At 42.3% G+C, this 20,522-nt stretch overlaps 1 protein-coding gene across 5 annotated transcripts in view; it reads right to left on the reverse strand.

Moving 5' to 3' along the window:
* Tsc22d1 (TSC22 domain family member 1) overlaps window positions 1-20,522 on the reverse strand; it is a 99,895-nt gene that overhangs the window by 74,265 nt on the left and 5,108 nt on the right. For 2 of the 5 annotated variants that reach the window (XR_007979230.1, XR_007979231.1), the window contains exons 2-3: window positions 1,720-1,857; window positions 408-575 (exon numbers count right to left, since the gene is read on the reverse strand). The exons of 1 other annotated variant lie outside the window; for it this stretch is intronic. Coding sequence is in view for 1 of the 4 variants with exons in the window: in XM_052190913.1 (XP_052046873.1) it covers window positions 1,776-1,857 (82 nt within the window). In the remaining 3 variants the exon portion in view is untranslated. Of the gene's footprint in view, window positions 1-407; window positions 576-610; window positions 1,858-20,522 lie in introns of those variants that run through there. 2 more of the 5 variants (XR_007979232.1, XM_052190913.1) reach the window with 2 other exon arrangements.

Here is a 20,522-nt window from a genome sequence, read left to right on the forward strand (position 1 = left end):
GCAGGTGACACCTGAACATTCAACTGTATAAATTTAGGGATTTCAGGTGTCCAGTTCAAAGATGAAGCACAGAAACTTCAATTTCTGGACTCTACAAGAACTCTATCAAGTCGACTGTTACAATAAAGGCCAAAGCAGGAAATGACTGCCTTAATTCCTGTGAGCTACACAGGCATGGAGCAAATTATGTGTATGTGCCCCAGATTAGCCACTGCATTAATTATCTGGAGAGAAAATTAAACTTCAGGTTTGTTTTGTGAATGGGCACTAGACAGTCCTCTCAGAAAACACAGAATGCAGTCCCTCTTGGCTACTCCAAGCCGCCAAGGGGATTACCAACAGAATAACGGTAATGGAAGGACACTCCACTCTATAGATAACCCAAGCAAACAATGGAAAGCACCCACTTGTTTATTATCCTTTCCCACTCTCTCCAGAAGCTGGGTATTCTGTCTCCAAGGATTCAGTGGAGAAAGTGGAGCCCTGACGTCAAAAGCTCTCCGTGGTCGTGGCTGTGTCTGTGGCTCTAGGGTCACTCCTTGCACCTCTGGTAGGAGAGAAGCACTGGAATAGAGCTGAATATAGATTTAAGAAAAAAATTCTTATTAAAAAGATTACATACTCTGGTCATTTGAGTTTGTAATGGCTTATCCTCAGGACAAAAAGGAGCCATCTTGGTGCAAACTTTCTTAAGTACCATCTTAATTTCAATTTTAGAAGTCTGTTACCACAAATGATTGATTTCCTTGGTAGCTACTAAGAAGGGCCTGTACTGGTCTAAGCCATAACATACTCTGTGATAAACCACTCAACTTCAAACAGAAGACTGGAGCAAAAGAAAAAAAATCATAAATCAGCATGGGAAACAAGATCATAGTTGTTTTAAAGGGACAGGGAGAAGGCCTGATACAGCAACAGATCCCCAGTTAATTCTTCTATCGAAGACAAGAGGATGGATTGGGAAGTAGAAACAGAATAAATCATAGTAAAGACTACCACTAATCAGGAATGTCTACAGAGCTCAATTTAATAGTTTAAATTCCAGTAACTTAGACAGACCGATCAACACAATAGGCCAATATTATAGCTAAAAAAAAAAAAAGAAAGAAAAAAAAGAAAAAAAGAGAAGGTTAAACTGGAGTTTTATCAAAGCTCTGACTAATGTCAACAAAAAAGATTTCTTTTTCAAGCGGTCAGTCATCCTTGAAACTGGAGGGCAGGATAACAGTCATAGGTAATAGATACTTAAAACTTTTTTAAATGCATGATCTTTTCATTTGGAGTCAAGAGGGACCAGGAATAATCATTAGTGGCCAGAATGTAGAAATTAGAACATTGAAGTATACCAAACAATAGATGATGGTGAAGATGCTGGAGAACAGCTTTACTATAGGACAGAGGTTCGAAAGCACATAGTGGCTGACGAGGGAAAGCTCAAAGGGGAAGCGGAGAGGCAGGTGTGGATTTAACATTACGGGACTAACAGCGCTGCCTCAGGGACAGGATCAGCTATCTGTATACAGAGTGGTGAGTGAGGAGTTCCAGCTGAGCCTGAAGCTCTTCCTCTATCTGTGAGGGCACTGTGCATCCCTGCTACAAGTATCAATCAGCTGTGGTGTCCTATTTCTGGGACCTGTCATATTCTGGGTGGACAAAGGATGGGAAATGCAGCCAAGTTATTTTCCCCTCACACCAACTGGTGATCACAAGTTTCCTTACCTGTTAGTGGACCGAGGGTTGTGCTGTCCTGTTCTCTACCACACAACCAACAAAGGTTATATCTCAGCATTAAGGAGGCAGTGCCTACTGCCTTCACTTCCTCCTGGCCCTGGCAGCCAGTGTGGAAACATACCAAAGCTGAAAAGGAATGGTTACTCCATTATCTAACAACATTGAGACTCAACGTTTTTAAAGCCTGAAGATGAAACAAAAGCTGAAGCCTGCTATTTAGGGACATACCCAACTCTGTACAGATGAGGAATAAACAATGTGGCCCAAGGAAAGGAAACCCGTGACAACTATAATTTCCAAAAATTAAAAGAAATGAAAAAATAAAGTAGCAGAGGAGGTGGAATTGGTACCCAGGAAAGACAGGACTCCACAGCCAGAGCACTTCGTGGGCAGGGGCGGGCGGCGGCAGCATGGGCCCAACAGACTGCAAGAGGTGGTGTGGTTTCTAAAGCGCCACCCAGTGTTACCTCATTGAGGAGGGAGACCAGGAACGACAAGGGGAGAGAAGCACACATTAGCACCAAGACCTGAATACGGACTGCCTAGAGAAAGGCTGGGCCATTGCTAACTCTGCGGCCAGCACAGCATGGACCCAGGGAATTGGAGCTGCCTCAGACACTTCGCCCCTTACACTTCTGCAAGTGAGCACCGCAGAACCGCTGCGGGTATTACCCACAATAACGCTCCAATTCTAATTAATTCTGTTGGCAAACCCTTCCTTTTGTGATAATATTTCAATATAAACCATTGAAGATTACTTAAAAAATCTACATTAATGAAATCTAAGTAAAATTTAACTGTAATAATCAAGGTAGTGTTTTAAAATTCTATTCAGAAATTATAAACTAAGGTTGAGTTTTTTTTCCAAATTTCCCAGTTCCCAATTATCAAATAACATTAGAGCTGGATGAAAACTGGAGAAAGGGGAAGGGCCATTTTGAACATTAGGTTAAGTTCACAACTTCAGCAGGAACTCTAAGGCAATCACTTCAAAACCTTTATTTTTCACACCTTCAAGAATACATGTTAAAAACACAGCCATCTTAGCTTCAAAACAACAAAAACCAAAGAAAGGAAACCTTAAAAATCTTTACGTTCAGTTGTAGAGCAAGTTCAAGGCGAGCTTCCCGAAGTCCCATTTCTTTCAGTTATTTATTCCCTTCCCTGCCTTTATCACCAGGCCTTCGGCATGTTCTCACTCAAGAACAAATAAACACACAGATTTCGCCAAGTAAAATTACTTTGATATCATTCAAGGGAGCTGGTATTCTTTTTACTGTAAGTGAAAATTATGGTTGGATTTGATGATTTTATACAGAATTTTATACAGAAACACGTACAATTTCAAGATGAGGCCATGGCTGAACTGCACCAAAGGCATATCTCATCAGCACGCAGGGGACGACTGCACCCCACCTCCCCAAAGCATGCCTCTGTGTGATGTAACTGAGCTTTCTGCAAGACTAAGAGGGAATTACCAGAGAATAAATTTCAAACGAAAGGTAACAAAACTCTGTTGGGCTGTGATGTCATAGCAAGGATGTAGCCGGCCTCTGTACCCACGGGTTAACAAAGACATCAATGTTCTCTGGAATTTTCTCCATTTCTCAAGATTCTTACAGAAAATCCAGCTACGTTCAAATAAAAAAGAAGTGCTAAGTATTATATATATTTATAATTATATACACTTACACATCCTACTGAGAAAGACACACTCCTTGGACATGTCTATCAAACCAGGCTTTTTGTGAAATTTGCCCTTAGTACTATATTTAAAAATAAATGTTAAAACAAAGAATTGTGGCTTATTGGTTTTTCCTATCATCAAAGAAAAAGAGAAAGCCAAGCCTAATTTTAAACAATGCACTAGAATAACCTTGTTCCGCTGCTGCTTTGGAGGCAGGGCCTCGCATAGCCCCGATGGCCTGGACCTTCCATCTCTGCCTCCCTAGTGCTAGACCCACACAACAGTCCGAACCAGCCAGCAATGCGTTTCTCCCTTCTGCTTCCCAGTGTACAGATTTATAAAGCAGAGAGCATAAATGACTTGGTCACCTGTCATAGCATCTTTTTCTTACCTACCTCTAAGCACTGATTCTTATTGGTTCAAAAGAACTTCCATTTAAAAAATGAACTTCCCATAGATTCCTCTGTCCATAACTGTTCCAGTTGGTCATTAGAAGGAAACTTTTTTCTTAAATAAATGCAGATTCTTTGCTCTTCAGGCCCTAGAAGCGTTTGTAGTACTCTGAATAAATAATTCAGTAAATGTTTTTCAAATGAAGTACACTAGAGAAGAAAACCGTCAGAGTGAACTGTGTTTCCTGGCTAATATACAGATAGACACCACACGGTTCAACGTTAATTCTTAAGGAAACAACTTTATCCACGGTATCAAAGTTCAGCTGGGAGAGGAGACCAAACCAGACTACCAGCCAAGGGCCAAGCCAGTGTGGCCGCACAGTCAGACCCCATCTCAACCCGACAGACAATAAAGCCCCCTTAACAGGCAGCAAAATTTCATCCTTTTGAAAAGGGTAATGTTCAAAATGTTACCAGTACTGAAGCCATACCACTAGATGTAAATGTCAAGTTTTGTTAAAAGGTAACTAACCAAATGTGCCTTCACATGAACTAAGGCATAGGATCAGTAAAAGAGATGAAAACGAGACAATCCTTAACACATGATATATTTCAAGTGGTCAACTTCCTCAGACCGAAGGGCAAAGGGAACTCAGAAAACAGACCTGGTAAGTTCTGCCAGCTAGCTAGCTGTGACAAACTGCTAAGGGTAACCTCAAAGAGAAGACAAAACACAATCATCCCTAAATCTGACTCACAAAAAATAAAAAAGAACTGTCTATTTGACCTGCCCACAGCATTGAGAGTAATTTTAAGTCTCAAGTTACTGAACTGTGATTTTTATAGTTAGCCTACCTTTTCCCTCTCCAAAAGCTCCTTATGCCAGATTGTTTTCATAGTATAATTTATTGGCTTTGTTCTTAGGACAGTCGATGAGACTCTGAAATGTATGTTACTTTCAGACAAAATACCTCTTCCATTGTATTTTCTTTTTTTATCCTAGGACCCCGAGTTGTACACTGTATGAACACGCTCAGAGTGAGAAAAGACAACAGGTAATATTCACGTTTCATTGATTACATCGATTCCTTTAGGATCTTTATCCATTATGGCAAACACTGCCATTGAACAACAACAACAACATGAAGAATACAGCTGAAAGGGCCCTGGTGCAGCAAGGATGTCAGACACTAAATCAAGACACGAAGTACAAGAAACAGAATACATACTGCTGCCCCAGGCCATCACCTCCACAAAGCGAGGGGAAAACCAAAAACCCTCTTGATCAATGAGTGAGACAACTCCAGCAACAGGGCACGCAGAGCAGGCACCTCCCGATCGGGCACCGGGCACCGGGCAGGGCACCGGGCAGGGCACCACGCAGGGCACCATGCAGCAGCACTCAACCCCCGTCCCCTCAGGAGAAAACAGAAACAGGGTGAACAGAAAGCAAAGACATGGAGAACGGACACAGGATGAAGGCACCGGGGAGACACGACCACCAAGAACAACATGGGAATCTAGACAGGATCCTAGAAAGGTCAGAGGAAACATTCTGCCAAAGCACTGACTTCTTCGATTTGAGGGAGGAATGACAAGGACAGCGGGATGGCAATATCTAAAAAATGGACCTCAGACTCACGCCTCCTGTTCCAATACGAAAGGCTCAAATTAAAAAACCCAAAGTCCTGAATCAGTTGCTGTAACCATGTAATACTCACTGAAAAGAAATATAAAACATTTTTTTCAGATTTAGAATAATTTAGTCCATTGTTTCTTCAATAATTAATCTGAATGGAAACAACAACAGTATGTCATTGTGAACCTGAAAGTTCATAGTAGCAAACTAAAAGAAACTAAGAAAGCCTGTGTTGTCTACTGCTCACCAAAAAAGATTCCTACACAACACTCAAAGACTATACTGCCCCCACAAGCTAAAACTGTCCAACCTGATTTTCTGTATTTAAAATCCTAGTGTCTAATTATTCAAAGCTTTCATAGTTGTTCCGACTTTTCAAACATTTTGAGAACAAAAATATGATGGTAACGATGTCTAAAAAGAAAAATTCTGCCAAAGAGAATATGGTGAAAAGATCATTATCACCATCAAATCAACAACTCTAGAAATACTACTCAGGCCAGATTCGGTGGAGGACATCTTTAATTCCAGCACTCGGGAGGCATAGAAAGACTGACCTCTGTGAGTTCAAGGCCAGCTAGGGTAACACAGTGAAAGGCTGTATCAAAGAAAAGAGAGAAAAGAAAAAGGAGAAGAGGGGGTGGGTTGTTTTGTTGTTGTTGTTGTTTTGTCTTGTTTTTTTTACATTAATCTTAGCACTGAGACGTTAGGGGAGATTAGGTGGTTCAAGACCAGCCTTGGCTGTATGAAAACCCTGTCTGAAAAACAAAGTAAAGTCAAAGACAGACTGACTGCTTTGAGTTCACAGTGCATTTGGTTTTAATCCTTGACAGTGCCACCACTACAAGAACTCATTGTCTTTATATTTGTCAAACCAGAGATCCAAACCTCCACTAAGAAGTAAAGCAAGGTGCTAGAAGGATGGCTCAGCAGTTAAGAACACTGCTCTTCCAAGGACGGTGGTTCAGTTCCCAACACCGCGCTGTGGTTCACAACTAACTCTTGTCCAAAAGACCCAACAATGTCTCTCAGCATCCCACAGAACTAGGCATAAACATTGTGTAGGCAAAACAACCACAAACATAAAATAAAATTAAAAAGAAAGGAAGGAAGGAATGAAGGTGGGACAGAGAGGTGGGGACTGGAGGGATGGCTCTGTGTGACTTTCTTGCAGGAGGATCTGAATCCAGCTCCCAGCACCTATACCAAGAGCTTTGTAATCCGTGTAACTCCAGCTCCTGGGAGCTCAAAGTCTCTCCTGGCCTCTTCAGGTACTTGTACCCAAATACAAATGTGTATATACATATACATACACACTAAAATAATATTTTTTTTAATGAAATGAAACTCTAGTATCCTTCACACATTTTAGAAGTTACTGACTGCTTATTTATTATTCGGAAGTAATGCCAGATTGTGGTATTTCTAAAAACTAAAAGAAAAATTCATTCTGTCCTCAAATTTAGAGTTCAGCAAATACTTTAAAGCCTGAGTGCCTTCACAATTTTATGGCTGTCCAGAAGAGTTGAGAGCTCTCCATATTAAGTAGCATTATCTTCACAAACATCTTCTATGGCAAAATTTTCACCTTTAAAAAAAGAATGCCACTGGGCTGTGGTGGCACACGCCTGTAATCCCAGCACTCTGGGAGGCAGAGGCAGGCAGATTTCTGAGTTCAAGGCCAGCCTGGCCTACAGAATGAGTTCCAGGACAGCCAGGGCTACACAGAGAAACCCTGTCTCGAAAAAACAAAAACAAAAAACAAACAAACAAAAAAAGTCTTGGGCTACAAAGAACTTCAAATTTTACCTCAATTTTTGAGATTTTTAAACTACATTTGTTAGGTAGCTCAATCTATAATCCCCCCACTCTGAGGCTGCCTCAGGAGGAGAGCCTGTGCTACACAATAAATACTAGTTATAGTCTGAGCTACGTAAGTACGGTGGCCAGGTTACACAGCATGGACCTGTCTCAAAACAAAATCGAACAACAAAATTGCAGCGTGTTTATCAGCTAGCTCCCTGTAAGCTAATTTAGATTTCCTAAAGAACACAGTACCACACACAGACTCCATCCCTAATAACTCAACTGTTTACAAAGGCAGGGGCAGCCTGCAGAGGGGAGGGGGGTAAGGGGGCAGGCAGCAGAGGGGAGGGGTGCAGGGGCAGCAGGATAAGGGGAGGGCAGCCTGCAGAGGGGAGGGTGTGTCAGCACTCTTCCAAGCTTGTCCCCAAGCATCGGGCCGACTCTCCTGTGGCAATAATCACACTTCATTCTAATATGAATGTATACTTGCAAAAAAGCAAGAGAGAACATCGCCAACTGGTATGACAGGATAATAAATGTAAGAGAAATGGCCTCAAGGAGAAACAAAAGCATTTAGCAAAAGCCCTGGGCTCTAAAACTTTCCTTTTCCCATGTGTCAAATTAGTATTTAAAAAAACAAAAACAAAAACAAACAAACAAAAAAAACCAAAAAACCCAAAACCTCAATTTGAAAGTTTATAGAAAACATCCAAATCCAGCTCAATGAATCTGTGAACCTTAAGAATCCTGATTCTGAGTCATTGCCTTATTGATCAGTCTCATTCACTCGGAGATGTTTCCCATCCCATATGGTGCTGAGAACGGAACAGATAGATGGTCTTAGGGCACTGCGTCCAACTCAAACAATTTTTACAGAGTTTCAGATCCCTTCATCTGGAAATTAATTCTTCTTTGGAGTGTTAAACTGCCACATGACACTATTTCCCTAAGTCCCCTTCACTCCCATTAGAAACAGAAAATGGAAGGCGTGCTTTGTAACTACTTTTGCATTTCTGTACTTAACCTCAGACATAGAGCAGTTCTCACAGAATGGAACTCAGAAAAATGATCAACTCCTGGTGTCTCCACTGAATGGAATACGTTTTTTGTTTTTGTTTTTAACAGAATGAAGGCACTCTATTTATACCATGCTTGGTAGAAATGAGAAAGAAGCCACTCTGAAGACAAGTTCTTTCATATAACCCCTGGTGATCCAAACTCTACCAAATATCGCCAAGACCCAGAACGACTTGTTTAGAAGACCGTAGTATGTAGAAAGCTGGTAGGCAAGCTTTCTCCTTTAATTTACAATGCTATAAAGGAACTTTCTTACGTGGCGCAATATGAACACCAACCATGTCACAGTCACAAGGAACCGAGCTGGATGCATTACACAGCTCTCCTTTGATCTCCCCAAACAGTACCAGGGTTATTATGTTCTAGCCCCCAGAGAACAGGTAAGAAAACTGGACTAACAAAGTTTAACTCACTTCTAAAAGTCATACAATTAAGAGGTAGAAAAAACAAGGCTAGACCAGGTCTGATGCTAAAATTGATGTCCCAATAAAATCTACCTCATTATATGCTGAAAGCACTAATAGCTTTGTTGATCAATTATTTGAATGCAAAAGCTGTCATGTGTGCTATATATGTAACAACAACTGAGCATATACTTAATCTGGAAGACATCATGATCTACGATGCTTAAAACATAGGAAGATCTTATGGGCTTTCCCCTCCTTTGTACCTTTAGTCCTTCTGATCAACAGTAGGCATTTCTGAAGCACTCAGTATTCTATGGAGAGGCCTGTAAAGAGCTTTTAAGACTGACAGATAACTCCTTAAACTAGCTGGTGGCATTTGCATTTCCCATGGGCAGACCTACAAATGCAGGCAACGGGGGACAGTATCCCCGGAGAGTGGACCATACCAAGTTGCTCCACAAAGACTGTCCCAGCTGCGTCTTCCTTCCTGCCCTCTCTCATGGCTTCCCACCGTCCAGGTTTTGTTTGTCCACCTCCTAGTGATGTGTCCAACCCCTAACTCAGACCTCAGTTATTCACTACTCAGGGTATCCGGACTCAGATGCTATCATGGGATTGAAGTTCCATATTCAAAAGCTCAAATATAGCACAGCTTGGCTCTGTTAGAGTAGACTCTAGTCTTAAAAGCTTTTGGTTTTTATATATTAGATCTATTTATAATAAGCCATTGTAAGTCCTCATAGGCTCAGACTCTGAGTACAACTAGAAAAATAATTGAAACTAAGAAAAATTCCAAAGTGAGCCTTACCTTTCCACAAACTTAACTCATTACAACGTTCTCCTGCGACTGCGGGCCTGGCCCAGGGGAGACAGCAGGTCTGGGAGCAGTCCACGTGCGGATGTCAACGGAGGCGCTTTGAACAGCAGCTGCTTCCTCCACTAGTGACAGTGGGAATCGGGGAGCAGATAGTGCCCAGTGGTGACCTAAGCCAACACCTCATTGCAGAGCTCTACCATCACGTCCCCAAACCCCAGCTGCCCTTCCAACAGCTCCAATGCTCACTCATGAAAATGAACAAATGTGACTACTACCTTCTGCAACAGCTCCTAAGAAAGACACCTACGGCAATTTCCAACAACAAATGAAATTTACCTTCCCACAGAAAGGAGCAGAATGATAAATTTGGTTTTTTTAAACTGCATTATTAATCACTCATATAAATTAGCACTTTTGTAGTTTATTAACAAACATAAGCCGCAACAACTCAAAATTAAAGACCTGAGTCATAAATACAACTCAATTAATTAGAACGAGGTTTCTGCTTCTCAACTATTTTAATGCAAGTTATGCTGAGCTTCAGGCAAACACGGTAGGTAAGCCCAGCACTGAGAACAGACGGTTCCTTTCACTGATCTTTCATGGCATAAAACTGTCTCACTGAATGTGGTGGCATCTGCCTTTAATCCTGGCCCTTGGGAGGCAAGAGGCAGACAGAGCTCTGTGACATTAAGGACAGCCTGGGCTACAAATTAGGTTCCAAGACAAGTAAGGGTTACATAGTGAGAGCCTGTCTTTAGGGGGAAAAAAAATGAGCCAAGAGTGTCTCCACTCTTCTTCTGATTTGTGACTAGATTCCAACAATCCCAAGTTAAATACGAGGCGATACACCTGGGAATGTTAGCTGCCACGAAGGAGCGCTATCACCATCTCCTCTCAGGGGTCCACCGGCCCTTATGACTTTATCACCTAGGTATAAATCTGCCAAAAGAACCTATAAGGCCTGGGATGTGGAGTCGTCTTTAATCCAACAGGACACGAGGGTCTAAGAGTCCTGGTTCTCAATCCACCCTTCTTTCTTGAACTTTAAAACTGGAAGAAGTTCAAGAATCAAATGTTAGCCATTTCAGCAGTTGAACAAATGTGTACACCCAACTTTGGACAGTAACCGTGAGCATCCGTGAAGGAAGAGAACAGGAAAGATAGCAATGGGGTGTGTGCAGGAGAGAAAGGGGAGACAGGGCTGATGAAAACACTTGACCATTACACGGAGATTCTATAGTTAGCTACAACTTAAGACACGCCCCATGCTGGACTCTAAAAGAAATGCAGGTGTGTGTGGTAGGAACACCTACTGAACATGCTGGAGGAAAGCTCTGATCACTGGCTTGTCACACCTAGGCTGGGCACATCACCTCACACAAAGCAGGTGCTGGGTCCACTCAGGAGGCTCGTTGTCTTTGTGCTCAAAGGATACTTGAAGAAACGCCCAACGACAGAAACGCTCAGGGCAAAGTGCTCACTTAGCAGCATATTGTTAAAACTGTATTTACTAGGCAAAATCAAACACCATCTTTAAAAAGTACATTTTAAAAGAGGACTATATTCAACAAAAAGAAACTATGTATAACTGTCACAAATACAACAAAGTTATCTATAGAGACCGATCAAGAAAATGAGCCTGAAGTTAAACATAAAACTTCCTTATAAAACAAGTTAACTGGAGTTTTCATTTCTTTAAAACATGACAAAACCTGAAATAGCCACCCTTTCCAACACAGAAAATCAAAACACGAAACAAAAACAAAAACTAAGGGGCCCGCTATTAGATCAAAGTATCTTTAGTAGTCAGTAATTCTACTGTGGAAACAGAAAATGCGCTATGCCCCAGTGCCTCCCAACATACTTGAACTTGAGAAAGCAGAATATTCTGGTTCTCATCGCATGTTATAAAAGCATGATGGTTCAACTTGAGATATAGGACCACAAAATTTAAATCTTTTAGGCATGAAGGAGTATCTAGAATGAACTAAATGTGGGGGGTCCTGGTGACTAGGAACAAGACAGTGAGTTGAGCACCCCCAACCCCACTGCTTCCTGTCAGTTATTTTGCTGCAGCCATGAGAGGAAAGTCAAAGTCCAAACCCTGAAACAAAAATTCCACATACAAATCCCAGACCCACCACACAGACAGGTGACCCTGAATCCACAAGAGGCTTCTCTCTTTCCTCAGTATCCTCACCTATAAAATGGGGAGATATATGAAGCCAAAAAAAGATGTTCTGAGGTTTAAGTAACACCTCTGGGCTCAGACACCTGGGAACAGTAGCGCTGGTTCTCCACTACTCTACACCACCGCCACCACTGATGTTCCTGGAGTCTGAACAGCCCACAACACGTGGCAGAAACTACCAACTCCAAGACAGGGCGGAGCCAAGAGGGCACAATATAACTCCAAGTGCTTAATTTAAAACAAATTAAAAGCCACATGAAAGTAACCTTATCATTATTGCTACTGAGATACACCATAATCATGTGGCAATTTTAATGGTGAGTAGTACCATTTTGGATGTATGTGTATCCTTTCAAAAGCACTCCTAACTATTCGGAAATATTATTTGTTAGTATGCACATGCAAACTAAGAAAGTCTGAGGGGGGAAAAAAGGTAAAGGTAATAACTAAATAACCTGAATAAGATATGAGAGAATTAAATCTTTATTATCAAACAATTTTGAATTTGTAAGTCAAAAGAATACTACATGGGGTATCAAGAATGTACATGGGGTATCAAGAATTCCCCAAACCGGGCAGTCAGGTGTTACAGCAAAACTTCGAGGGCCCTGGAAGAGTAAGCCATGTTTCATTTGTCATACCCACAGAAAGCTCTGGGTGACTCTGCTCCGTGGGTGAGCAAATCCACACCGTGCACCTGACCTAACACTGATCCTTCAGGAAAGAAACCAAGTTACAGGAAGTCTCCCCAGTCAACACGAAAAGGTTCTATGACAGGCAACCAGGCTGAACACTGACAGGTTCAGAGATGAAGGGAAACTCTGACTAGATTTCAAACTGGCCTCTGGTGATCACTGCATTACATCATTTCCCCTCCTGGTGGTGGGGGTACTGCTGCTGTCACTATCACCACCATCAGTACCCTACCCTTAAAAGGGGGGGGCCTTATCTGTCTCCCGTTCTTCCTGATACACACAGATTAGCGCTTGCTGTGAATTCAGACCAGCCAGCCCTTTCATGGTGGTTCTTTTCCCTCTGAAGAATCCCTCCTCTCCTCTCCTGAACAACAGACAACTAGTAATGATCACAGTAAAAGAGATCACAGAAACTGCAAATAAATGTTTACTAAACTGGTTAGAGGAAACAAACAAACCAACCCCCTCAACAGAAGCGAGTGGCATTCTACAAGCTTAAAGCCTGTTTCTGAACAGCTGACTGCAAAGGATTTCCAAGATAATACCTAGGTATTTTAGGACCATTTTATGGAAAATAGCTATGCCAGTCAAAAGTGGGAAAAATACTGATTATTTTGATTACAAAATAAATGGAGGGTTTTTTGTTGTTGTTTCATTCAAGTTAAAGAATTTTTAACAGCTTAAGAGAATACAAAATAAACAAAAGACCGTGCTTGTTTAGAAAAAGAACCAGCCAACTCACAAGCAGCAAAAAGTAAAGCAACCTCAATCATATCTATCAAAGAAAGAAACTAATGGTGTCACATGACAACCTCTAAGGAATTCAACTCTATTTTCTAAAAAGATTCATTTGATTTCCCTGTCCTTATGCCATGATTAAGAGTAGATTTTCTTCATTAAACAGACTTTCTCCATCTCTGTAAACACTGAAAAATAGGTTTTGGATACTAGTAGATGCCAAACATCCCTGTTCACGGAGGTTAAAATTTCATCAGATAATCACATAAAGTAATAAATTAGAACAAGTATTACAAACAAAAATAACAAGGTGCTTTTAAATAGTTTTAACAAACAACCTAGATTTAAATTGGTATGTCAGAGGCCCTCCAGAAGGTTCCCAGTTTAGCCGGTGTAGTGGTACGTACCTGTAATCCTGGGACTCTGGAGGCTGAAGCAGGAAGATCACAAATTCAAGGCCAGCTGGAGTTACACAGCAAGTTCAAGGCTGGCCTAGGCTACACAGCAATATCTTGTATCAAAACAAGGGGAAAAAAGGACAATTAAACTTTAAGGAAGAGTTGGGAAGGTGACCTTGGGCATGTTTATCTTCAAAGAACTGCACGTGCAGAGATGCCCAGGGAAGGACGGGTGGCGGGAAGAAAGTTCCTGAAAGGTCATCAAGTGTCATTTGGAATGAAGCTGGGGAAGCTGGGGAAGCTGGGGTGGAGCACAGCGGTGGAGCACTTGCCTGGCATGCATACAGCCCTAGGCTCCACGCCCAGCCCTGAGAGAAGGGAATGCTTATTTTTCCCTTTTATCTGCTTATTGTCTGCCAAGAACAGCCAGCCCTTGCCATGGGCTCCCAGCACCAGGTGCATGGGGCCAAGCATCCAAGGACAGAACCTTCTAAAACCATGAGCCAAAATAAACCTTTCCTAGGGAAATGGAGCCTGACAGGAGGGGGGCAGAGGAAAGACAAGGGAATCACCTTACACCAGAGGGAGAGACTCTCAGGGGATCTGGGCAACTGAGTCACATACAAGAAGACTACCACACTAAGAGCATCACTCAGACTTCAGCGCAGTCCCAGAAAAAGGCAGGATGTGTGTGAGAAAGCTACCACAGGCAGTACTTCTGTAAGTGAAGGCGGTTTTCTCTTAGAGTGGAACTGCGCCAGTAGAGGAGAGACGGGAGACAGAATGAAGCTGGGCTTTTACGTTCAGGACGGAGCCAGTGAGGAAAAAGACGAGGAAGGAGGTCTTAGTGTCTAAAGTAAAATAATGAGTCTCCAAAATGAGGACAATTAGGGGTCGTGAGGAGTACTGGGAAGACTGAGGAGCTCTGAGGGGCTGAAGCAGGATGGCTGCCTCAACTCTAGTCTGGGGCCAGCCAGACTAAAACACCGGCAGCCTGTGAGGATCAGACAGGCCGGGAAGGCAGACACTGATAGTGCAGCACAGAATAATCTCAGAGACCAACACAGAAAGGCAAGAAAAGTGGGAAACATAAAACAAAACAAAAAACAAAAAAGGGTGTTGCAGTCAGCTGGAGTACTGTAGGAAGAAGCTCAGTCAGCCATTAGAAGGCGGCAGAGAGGATGGCGGGGAGGAAATAGCAGAAGGAAAAAGGCATTTCTGTCCCTGAGATCACAACCCGCTGTTTACAATATAGGTAAAGAAGGGTCATTTTTTCTTCTCCTGTACTTTCCTTTGAATGAGCCATTAAAGGATGTTTTGAAGCCATGTGTGTGGTAGGCCTGCACCTGGAAGGCTGAGGCAGGAGAATAGCTGTGAGAAGATTAGTAAGGGAGGAGACTGCCAAGTAAGGAGAATGTTACCTCAAAAAGCAAGAACAAGAAACAAGGAGGCACATCTTCTGCCCTGCCCTCCATCCAACCTCGACAGTGGCAATCCAACCCAAGGAACGAGCCTCTGACTGTGACTCCAGACCAGGTCCTTTTCAGTTTCAAATTTAAATTTCTAGACAAGAAGTCATGTCTGTATTAAAGTGGATTTTTGAGGCCCTATCTCAAGTAAACAAAAGGAAAGGTATAAAGCTATTATAGGCCTACTTAAAAAAAAAAAAAGGCCATGAAAAGACAAAAGGAATACAAATCTCGAAGCTAGAAAGTAGATGGTTGAGTGACTTCGCAAACAGTAAAAACAATCAGATTCGGCAAACAGTAGAGAAAGCCAAAAACAAACCCGACTTAAACTTTGCAAAGGCCCAGGAACTGGCAGCCACAGCCACAGCCACTGTGGGGATGGGATGGAGGCTCTGAGGAAGGCAGGTATAACCAGCTCTCAGGCCCGCTCCTTCCAGAGGACCAAGTCTGCAGTCTGATGGGCTTGCGCAGCCCAAGACTGAGGGAGCACAGCACAGCGGAAGGGGGCTGGGGGGAGAGTGGACTATGGCTGAAGGAAGACGCTGGCTAGGGACCCAAGCCTCCCAAGACCTCTCACTCCTCCACTCCCCGTCCCTGCCTCCCTCCCTCCTTGCGGCCTTGTGGACACCTTTCTGCCTAGGCACAAATCAGAAAAGCCTTCTTACCAGGAGCTAATCAACTAAGGTGGAGTACACAGACATCAGGACCCCTGGTCAACCGGCCCAGTCAGGTGAGCAGCCGGTGGGGCCGCAGGCTGGCGAGCTTTGCTGAGAATCTGTACGGACCATTTCCACGGCTTCCTCTGACTCCCAAGTGCCCACTACTTAAAGGAAGGGGAGAGCATGAAAGATACAAACCACGGCAAGAAGGGACAGGAACCTGGGGAAAGCAGGCTGCAGAGAGAGAAAACTTTTAAAGAGCTAAGCATGACACACTGCAACATCTCCACTGGAGATGAGGGGCTGGAGAACGGCCAGTTCAAGGCCAGCCTGGACTACACAGAGAAACCCTGTGTCATAAAACAAATCTACCACGTGTTCGCAGTGTGCAGCTTAAAAAAAAAAAGGCAAAGATCAACAACAGAAAAAACTCTTGGAAATTAAACTTAAGAAACATTCACTAGAAACAAGAGCAGAGATAGAAACCAAGGACATCAGAAGACCAGCCAGGAAGGCCCATTGTGCAAATAAATTTGAGGAGAAAATTTTGGGATGTAGTTCACCTGGCAGATCCTTGGCCAAGTCTATGAGGCCCTGTGTTCAAACTCCGTACCCCAATGTTTCCAGGATGAAATAGCACACAGCAAAGATTCATGAATAAAAGCAGAATCGCCCTCCCCAACCATGCACGCATGCCATCAGTGGAAAAATCAGAACAAACTGGAAGCAAACTTTAAAAGCCTTTATAGATTTTTTTTAAAAATGAGGAGAGAGGAAGGGAGGAGAATGAGAGAGAGGAAAGACAGAAAGGCAGGCCACTTATGGCCTAAGAAACCAAAATGGCTGTAGAATTCTCAAAAGCAATGTAGAAGCTAGGAAGCGGTAAGAGAACACAGCTTTTGCAATCTGGTATTGTCAACCTAAACAAAGAAATCACCTGAGTGTAAAGGTAAGCTGACACCATTTAAAAACAGCAAGCAAATCAAGAATGAAGTCAATAGTGGCTGTGGAAAGTGAAGACGGACCACTGGAGAAATGAGAACCCAAGAGCAACCGCTAAGTAGCGAGCCTAGGTCAGAGGCCAGCGCGACACTGGGCTGCCTAGAGAGAGGCCGAGGGGTGGGTGACAGGGACCTCAGTTACGGCAAGTGGAGCTAACTGCAGGGTGTGATGGGGACTGCACACCCCAGCCCACCCCAAGCCAAGTTCCACACTAAGACAACTCCAGGGGAATGTTCTAAGTAGCTCTCCGGTCCTCTGTCCAGGTGGAGACCAAAGCACACAGTTTCCAGACTAGAAAACAGTACACTGATGAAGGAATCCTGAGAGGGGACCCACTCCTTCCAATACCCCAGGTGTCTGGAGACAAAGGGAGCAGGGCAGCCACAGGACACTGTACTGTGGACAGAAGAAAAAGGAAGGCTCTTTTACGAGGCTTACGAACATTCAGGAGTGGCACAGCTGTTGGGAGAAACTCCTGGAACGAGGGCAACCAACAGGCAGGTCCGTTTTATCCGAGAAATTTGAAAATTCAAAGTAAGGATGGGTCTTATTTGATAAACTCTTAGGAGCACAGTGAGTTAAGTTCTGAGAGTCTTGTAAATTCATTTAATTTACCTGAGGATTATGTGAGAAATACTATTGCCTTCATTGTTTTCAAATGAGGAAACTGAGGCACAAGCAAACGCCTGAAGTCGTATGAAAGGAGCAGAGGACAGAGAAGACGAGGCTGGGTGGCCTGCCTTCTGAGCTGCTCCGAGCTACGGTCGTCCAGTAGCAGGACAAGCTGGTCAAAGAAGAACCAACTGCACAAAATTAAAGGGATTCTAGAAAGGAAATCTAGGAAGGAAGGAGGTGGGAGCCCTGACAATTTAAAGAATTGTAAAGACTTTGATTCTTTAAATTGTACAAGTAAAAAAATAAATACTTCAGGTCAGGTGTGATGGTGCACACACCCCTCTAACCCCGAAGCACTGGGGAGGCAGATGCAGGCTAATCTCTGTGAGTTCAAGGCCAGCCGGGGCTACAGGGTCAAAACAAAAACCATTCAAAGGTATTTGGTGTCTTACATTATTTTAACTGATCCATCCTACCATTCCCAGTAGATAAGTAAAACAAGTATGGCTCCTTTTCTGTAAGAAAACCCTGATTTCCAGCCTGGAGAGGCTATTCTCCCATCTTACAAGATGGGAGGTGCTTACTACACAGTGAACCTGAGTTCGGTACATGTGAACTTGAGTTTGGACCCCAGAACCCACAGAAAAGCCTGATGCAGAGGCAGAGGCTTCTAACCTCAGCACTGAGGAAGTACAGACAGGTATACCCCTGAAGCTCACTGGCAAGCCGGCCCAGCCAACACAGTGAACTCCAATTTAATGAGAGACCGGATCTCAAAAACATAAAGTGGACACAGTTGAGGAAGATAATTGAAGTTCACCTCTGACTTCATAATCACATATACCCATGCAACACTAAAGTAAACATGAAAAAAAAACAACACCCCACTCATTCCTGTATAATACTTGAGGACTTACTATACAACAGACACAATTTAGAAGGCTGAAATCATGTCACCTTAAGGAGCAAGAAGATAGCAAAGTCATACTGCTCATTTCAATTTATTACATAAATTATAGCACCGCATTTCTAGTATGTAGTTAAGATGACAGACAATAGAACTGTGCCTTTATAGGAAAAACAGAAAATGATCTGCTAAGTTTATTTTAAAAATTTTTTTTTTGTTCTGCTCTTGTGGGAAAGACTGGTAAACATAATTATCACCAAATATACAGTACTTAAATAGAGACAGTAAAATGTGCTAAGGAACGCCCCCTGGGGAAGAACAATCTTTCAGAGGGAACATTTGAAGCTTTGCTTATAAACAAGAATTTCACATAACAGTGTGCTAACAGGCACAGAACATTATAGTAAAAGAACTGTATCCTCCTGTTCCTGCGAACGTTACGTTCACATTAAAGGCTAAGACATTAAGATCTTTATAACAAAATGGCCTTTAAAAAAATAAGTCACATGATCTTCCATCCGTAATGTTCAGAGTCTCCTCTGAATAGTACAGTTGGTAAGTGGACAACTAAAAACACTTTCCATGTGTCTTGAGCATTTAAACTGAAAGAGCTAGAGTATACCGCAATATATACTCAAGAACAATCTCTTCTGCCACCAAACATTTTCACTTTAACATTACTTCCTGGGTCATAAAGTGAAATGAGGGCACAGCCCTTTCTTCCAAAGGAGATCAATGGTGTCAGAGCCTGCTGGATGCAGGTGACACAGGCTGACATGGAGGAAAGGCAGTGGCTCTAAGGCTGATTTGCTTTTGCCTCTCCTAGGTATTTCCCAATTATCTCCCAAGGGCAAATTTAAATGATTAAAAAAAAAAAAAAAAAAAAAAAACAACAACCAAACTACAGTGAGATAAAAAACAATCTGAAATAAAACACAATTAAAAATAGCCCTGGTGGTTGGTCCTGCGAGCTCCTTGGCTGGGGGACTCGGATCTTAGAGAACCTGAAGGAGACTTGGCACACAAGGCGTCCAGTCTCAATGACTCAACTTTGATGTCAACTAACCCAAGTTTGTAATAAAGTTCAAAGACAGTCTGAGGACTGCTTATGTTAGTTCCTCCTGACAAATACTTCCCACTGCTTCTTGGGCTCCTCTGGAACGTAACTCTACCCCGACTCCTGGCCCACCTTGCTTTTTAGCCAGTGCCCATCTATTCCGGAACTGGCTCTGCACTCTGACACAGGGCTTCACCCTACAGATAAAAGTCAGTGTGCAGTGTCCTTAACCGAGGACAGCAGGTCTTCCCAAGGCCTGCCAGCTCCCGACCAAGAGGAGGGAAACAAAGGAAGCCTCCCAGGAGCCCACAAACAGTAATTAAGACAACCTTCCCAGGTTTGTAAGCAGTGTGTGGCTCCATTTCTCTGTCACCTGTCTTTCACATCTTGGGTTAGCATCTGTAGTATATAGTAATTTTAACAAGGAACTTCACTCAGTTCACACCCTTTTGATTTAGGAAACAAAAAAATTAGAGTAAATAATTCCTTAAACTAAAATTACAGGTGAGGACCAGAATGATAAAGATAAAATTAAAGGTTGAACAATAGTTATAATTGGACTATTTACAGATACTACCTCTTAGAAGTCTATCTTGTAAAGAAGTACTTTTGTAGGAGGATAAGGACTACATTTAGTAACAAAATTTAAGTATATGACTATTTGAAAAACAAAAAACTGAAGAAGTATTTTCACCTGTTTCAATTATCATAACCTTTTTATCTTTTAAACTTGGGGAAAAAAATAATGAAAACTTCATTAAAACACATGGCCTTATAAAGTTTTCTCTTTATAAAATTCTTTTGCAACATTTTCAGTTTTTCAAAGTAAACCCACAAATATACAAATAGAATATAAATGCTTAAACTGGAATGGTCGAAAGTTTAATGTCAAAAATCTCCAGCAGATTCTAAAATAAATATCTTAAATTTTTTTTCAAAACTTTAGTGAAAAAGAAGTCTTTTTACAACTACTATACTTCTGTTCACTATATACACTGGCAAACTTGCAAAAAGAACTTTTTTTAAAAAAAGAAAAAGAAAAAATCTTAAAGCAATGTAGAAACAGTTGGCAGCTTCTTGGCAGTCTGATTCACAAAGTGTGATCAGCACATTATTTCCAATATAATTGAAAAAATGCTCGCCTAATACTGACTTTTTTAGCCTCTTTTGTCTTTTGGCGAGAGAAGAAACAGGTGGGACAGATTAGCCTGTATAAACTCAGTCCTTTA

This window comes from Apodemus sylvaticus, chromosome 8 (assembly GCF_947179515.1).
Source record: "Apodemus sylvaticus chromosome 8, mApoSyl1.1, whole genome shotgun sequence".
Classification (NCBI taxonomy): domain Eukaryota; kingdom Metazoa; phylum Chordata; class Mammalia; order Rodentia; family Muridae; genus Apodemus; species Apodemus sylvaticus.